The sequence below is a fragment of the Coregonus clupeaformis genome, chromosome 2 (genome assembly GCF_020615455.1).
Source record: "Coregonus clupeaformis isolate EN_2021a chromosome 2, ASM2061545v1, whole genome shotgun sequence".
In the NCBI taxonomy this organism is placed as follows: domain Eukaryota; kingdom Metazoa; phylum Chordata; class Actinopteri; order Salmoniformes; family Salmonidae; genus Coregonus; species Coregonus clupeaformis.
This window is the reverse complement of record NC_059193.1, coordinates 33,894,298-33,900,297: the sequence shown is the minus strand read 5'-3', so window position 1 is coordinate 33,900,297 and position 6,000 is coordinate 33,894,298. Positions and strand designations below refer to the sequence as shown.

General features: G+C 41.6%; 1 protein-coding gene across 1 annotated transcript in view; it reads right to left on the bottom strand.

Moving 5' to 3' along the window:
• Window positions 1–266: 266 nt before the first annotated feature.
• Window positions 267–6,000, bottom strand: part of LOC121537320 (relaxin receptor 1-like) — a 101,389-nt gene continuing 95,655 nt past the window's right edge. The window contains exons 15-17 of the mRNA XM_041844978.2: window positions 3,272–3,682; window positions 1,669–1,887; window positions 267–994 (exon numbers count right to left, since the gene is read on the bottom strand). Coding sequence (XP_041700912.2) covers window positions 690–994; window positions 1,669–1,887; window positions 3,272–3,682 — 935 coding nt within the window. The 3' untranslated portion in view covers window positions 267–689. The remainder of the gene's footprint in view (window positions 995–1,668; window positions 1,888–3,271; window positions 3,683–6,000) is intronic.

Genomic DNA, 6,000 nt, shown 5'->3' with positions numbered 1-6,000 from the left:
CCAATCAAGTTGTATAAACAGCTCAAGAATGATCAATGGAAACAGGATGCACCTGAGCTCAATTTTGAGTCTCATAGCAAAGTGTCTGAATACCTATTTAAATAAGGTATTTTATTTTGAATACATTTTCTAAAAACCTGTTTTTGCTTAGTCATTATGGGGTATTGTGTGTAGATTGAGGCAAATGTTTTATTTAATCAATTTTAGAATAAGGCTGTAACGTAACAAAATGTGGAAAAAGGGAAGGGGTCTGAATACTTTCCGAATGCACTGTATTTGAGACAAAATAAAAATCATTAAAACATACATGATGACAAATCCAAGTCCAGAACAGAGAATGACAGTGATTGCTTTATTCTATACAATACTGTATACAGTCTGTAGGCTACATTACATATGGAGCAATTAACTATACAGAAATGAATGCTCATGGGAGTGATTTGTTTTTTCTTATATTCATAAATCAAAGGCATAAGTGTGTCAATAATCACATCAAACTGAAGGCATTCACAAATCCAAAGTCTAAGCGTCAGCAGAGTAGAATGGCACATAGTCAAATGTGTACAAATGAGCTCCTTTTGATGTCTGTACAAATCACAGTGCAAAATGTTAATCGACTCTACAACCGTCAACATGCTGTAAACGTACTATTCACATGAACCCACATGAATTGTTGAAACCGAAGGGCATTATACACCGTTTGTACTTTCCACGGGCGGTAGCTGAGACGTGCAGGATATTTTTGAGGGACGCGCCAGGTAGGCGCCGGGCTTAGTCAGGGTCTGGCTGTTCTCTTGGAGAGGCCACATCTCCTGCAACGTGAATGAGGGTTGATGGGCTGGGTGGTTGCTCATCAGAGGTCTCCTCTGCCTGTAGTTGGCCCACACCTGGAGGATGGTCTCTTTGAATGGCCGTGTGGTCAGGGTGTACAGTATGGGGTTGAGGGCGCTGTTGATGGGCAGAATGAAGATCACCACCCAGGAGCTGATGGTTCCTATTCGGGAAGAAGGAGAAGATTACATTATTGTCCATTTACTATATGAGCAACGGAAATATGTTTTTTAAAATGCCATTCTCCCTGAAGACAATATGTATAACATACAGTCAGGGATGGAAATCAAGCTAGAACTAGCCCGCAAGTACTTTTCAGACCAGGCTAGGAGAAAATGTGCCAAACTAGCCTGTCAGGCCAGTGAAATGTTGTCTTTTCAAATATTGCATGGCAGAAAATGTGCACCCTAATTTACCCAGGCTAGTTGAAATCATGTTCTAGTAACTCGGCGGGCTAGTGCTCAAAAGTTCCATTCCTGTATACAGTACATACATAGGAAGTAGGGGTGAGGTGATGTGACGTGGGTTGGTGGGCTGAAAGAGAAGTAGATGGATGGAGGATGTTCTGTGATGCTGGTCCATTTGTAAACATGCAAACACCCATCTGCCTGGAAGTTTGGTATTCAATTTACAACCAGGAAATAGGATTGATTATGGAACTAATCTGAATGATGCAAATATAATATCTGTAAAAAGGACTTATATTTTGATGTAAGATGGCACTGCATAGTAGCCTACGTACGTTTAATAGGCTACACATTGAGCCTGTCTGGGTTTCCAAATGAAATGTATGAAATTATACAAATTGTCAGATTATGACAGTACTGAAACTCCTACCTGGAATCTCCACCTGCAACAGTGATAGAATCTTGAGGACAAAGATGGGTATCCAGCAAAGAGAGTCTGTGATGACGATGGAAAAGAACCTCTTGGCTATGGTCACCTCCTTTTTGATGTGGTTACTATATTTTGTCGTCTGTGTCCCTGTCCTCTGGATGTTGTAGAACATACTCCCGTAGGACAATATGATTATGAGGAACGCAACCAGGTTCAGGCCTGTTGAGGGAAAATAAATTAATCAGCTCCTTGGAACTTATTCAATGGTAGATCCATTATCATACAAAGTAAAACATGAAATTGCTTTTACAGCACAATTCAAACAAGTATTGCAGTTGTACACACATGGGACAAAGGCCAGTGTGGCAACTTTAATGAGACAAAAGCAATGCATTTATTTTAGGGGCCTAATGTGGTACTGCCTTTGTAACGGATAACAAAATAGATAATAGAAAAACACTTTGAAACATTTTGCGATAATGGACATTTGTCTTCTCTACCAAACCCTCATTGAAAGGCTGATAGTGGAACACTAGCACCCACAGTGTAGAAACCCTGAAGAAAACCGCTCAAGGGCACAATGGAAGTATACACTGAGTGTACAAAACATTAGGAACACCTGCTCCTTCATGACAGACTGATCAGGTGAAAACTATGATCCCTTATTGATGTCACTTGTTAAATCCACTTCAATCCGTGTAGATGAAGGGGAGGAGACAGGTTGAAGAAGGACTTTTAAGCCTTGAGACAATTGAGACATGGATTGTGTATGTGTGCTATTCAGAGGGTGAATGGGCAAGACAAAATATTGAAGTGCCTTTGGACGGGGTATAGTAGTAGCAGAGGAGGCTGGTGGGAGGAGCTATAGGAGGACAGGCTCATTGTAATGGCTGGAATGGAATTAATGGAACGGTATCAAACATATGGAAACCACGTTTGACTCCGTTCCATTTATTCCATTCCAGCCATTGGAATGAGCCCGTCCTCCTATAGCTCCTCACACCAGCTTCCTCTGGGTAGTAGGTGCCAGGCGCATCGGTTTGAGTGTGTCAAGAACTGCAACGCTGCTGGGTTTTTCCCGCTCAACAGTTTCCTGTGTGTTTCAAGAATTGTCCACCACCCAAAGGACATCCAGCCAACTTGACACAACTGTGGGACACATTGGAGTCAACATGGGCCACCATCCCTGTGAAACGCTTTCAACACCTTGTAGTACATGCTCCGACAAATTGAGGCTGTTCTGAGGGCAAAAGGGGGTGCAACTCAATATTAGGAAGGTGTTCCTAATGTTTTGTACACTCAGTTTATATGGTAGTTTGGATTCTGACAACAGCAGCCTTGTTGCCAGGCTTGGGAGTTGAACCAGGCAGCAACCCTCCGGCTACTGGCATGCTTCTCAAACCTCTGATGTAATAAGAGAGCCCCGTGATTAGGACATTAAAATGTAGGCTACATCTAATAACAGCAGCACTTGGAACTATATTGAAAAAAACAATGCTCTTGTCAGAGTGACATTGGAACAATTGTCATTTCAGAATGACATTGGAAATAGACAACACTCATTTGACCTTGACAGTAACATTGAATTAGATAAGACACCCACCCAGGAAGATGACGATGGAGTACACCTGCGCCCCCGTTGTCTCAGGCTGCTCCGAGTGTAACGGAAAACACACGCCGTTGGTACCATAGAAGTTCCTGAACAATCCTTTGAAGACCAGGGGGAGGAAGGCGATGATGAAGCCAATAAACCAGATGCTCAGAAGGATCGAGACAGTGCGCCGGCAGCCCGGGGTTAAATACCGGAAGGGGTAGACGATACAGATGTACTTCTCCAGGGTGAGGTAGGTGAGAAGGAGGACGGAAACCTCAGTGGAGAGCATGGCGAGGGAGCCGATCACCTGACACTGGACGCTGTCCATCCAGGCCTGGGCGTGGCGGTTGTACTCACCGCGGAACTTGAGGTCGTAGGCGCCAATCATGAAGAGGTAAACGCCCATCAGTCCGTCGGCACCTGGGTGGTGGAAGTGAGTTGCTAGAGTAATTACTATTACCAAATTGAACTCAGTATGTGCATTAATACTATCTGCTCAACTTTTTACAGTGAAACGTCGTACTTCGGTTAGCGCTAATTTCTTTTCAATCTAACTCCTTGGTTACATGGACTTACTCTATAGTCAATTAATTCTAAAGTCATTTAAGAGTCATAAAGTGCAGAAAATAGTAACTGTAGACTTGGAGCAATGCAAACTTCAGTAATGTAATGGGCCAAGCTTTTAGTCTCAGTAGTAGGCCTTCAGAGCATCTACAAGTGGAATAAAAGCACAGCTCAACTTCGACACTTCTGAGGTATAAATGTGAAGGACAAATTGATTTCAGAGTGAACAATCCATTCAGGGTTAATAGCATTGTCATGTACAAACTTTGTAATACAACCAGTGCTTAATTTGAGCCGGATCAGAGGATCAAGAGCTTATTTTAAAAAATAGCCTAGCTGTGGATTGAAAATATTTCAAATACAATTTAGGGAAAACACAGGTTGGAAAGCAAATGGCCCATGCTGAAAAGAGAAGACTATGCTGTAGGCTACCAAAATATTTGATCAACTTCCAAATATTGTTTTACAAAATAAAACAAGAAAGAGAGAGGCTTTTGGCACGAGTGCATCAGCCATCACCAGCGAGTGAGCTGCGCATCATTGGGTGAGTCAGTGAAACTGGAATGCATTTTTAGGACTAATTTCCTCCTCATTGTAGCCTACAATATGTGTCTCCACACACCTAGTCCTGGGCTATTGATGGATTCAAGTCAAGGTCGTTTTTTTTATCTCAGATTCTCAATTTGTCAGTGTCAAAGTACCATTTTGATCATTTGTGCGGTATTAAAAAAGATTCTGCCATGTAAAATGATGTAGAATTGCATGAAAGGCGTTTATAAAAGGCCCAATTTTTCCCGGACCCTAGGCTACTAAAGATATTCCCCATGTGTGCAAGTTCTGTAAGTGCCTCTACTCTACTGCTCTATGCCACTTTTTTTCATGCGTTCCAGTACCTCACAACCTCAGAACTCCCCAGGTCACCCCCCTCTCGCGCTCACTTTTTGTTCCGGCACCTCCCGAATTTACAATGACAAACTTTTCTGGTAATATATTAACTTTATCTTAAACCTCCATATTTGCAATAAGCTTTAACCAAACTTTGAAGTCTGTTTGACTCTGCTGAGATGTCCCCTTTTTCAGTAAGCCATCAATCAACTTAGAGATGAAATATTTGCGCAAGGAAATCAAACAGAAATGTCACATGGAAATTGAATACATATGACATTTTGGTCCAAGACAAATTCATCTGGCTGGTTTTTGACTGCAGTAACGGTGATGCCAAAACAGACAACAACATATTTACAGCTCACATTTCCTCTGTATGGCACTGGGCTCTCTCTCTTACACGACTCAGTGACTCATTCCATAACATAGCTCTAGACCGTGTCATTGCACATCCTTTGATGTGGAAAGGTACCAAATGTGCAAATCAAAAAAGCTTTTTTCATCTGACACCTACCAACATTAAAGTGTAAAGGATGGTGGGGGGTCTGCCAAACACATTCTGATCTTCACAAGGATAAGTCCTAAATACATAGAGAGCTTGGGACTATAAGGTTCTATCTGCATTTTTGTTTAGTTATTGACATAGCCTTGTTCTGTTCAATGTTCTCTACCTATATAGTCCTATTAATACCCCAATTCATGTTGTTAAGTTCAAAAGAATAAAATATAAAAATTGCTGACACCATTCAAACCAATGAGGGTTCGGAACTTTAAAGCCATTTAATATTTTTGCAGATTGAACCTTATAGTCCCAAGCTTTCGACATACTGTATATCTCAAGCTTTTTCTTTTTTGGGGGATGGGGGGGTGGTGGTACAGTGAGGGGAAAAAAAGTGTTTGATCCCCTGCTGATTTTGTACGTTTGCCCACTGACAAAGAAATGATCAGTCTATCATTTTAATGGGAGGTTTATTTGAACAGTGAGAGACAGAATAACAACATAAATCCAGAAAAACGCATGTCAAAAATGTTATAAATTGATTTGCATTTTAATGAGGGAAATAAGTATTTGACCCCTCTGCAAAACATGACTTAGTACTTGGTGGCAAAACCCTTGTTGGCAATCACAGAGGTCAGACGTTTCTTGTAGTTGGCCACCAGGTTTGCACACATCTCTGGAAGGATTTTGTCCCACTCCTCTTTGCAGATCTTCTCCAAGTCATTAAGGTTTCGAGGCTGACGTTTGGCAACTCGAACCTTCAGCTCCCTCCACAGATTTTCTATGTGAT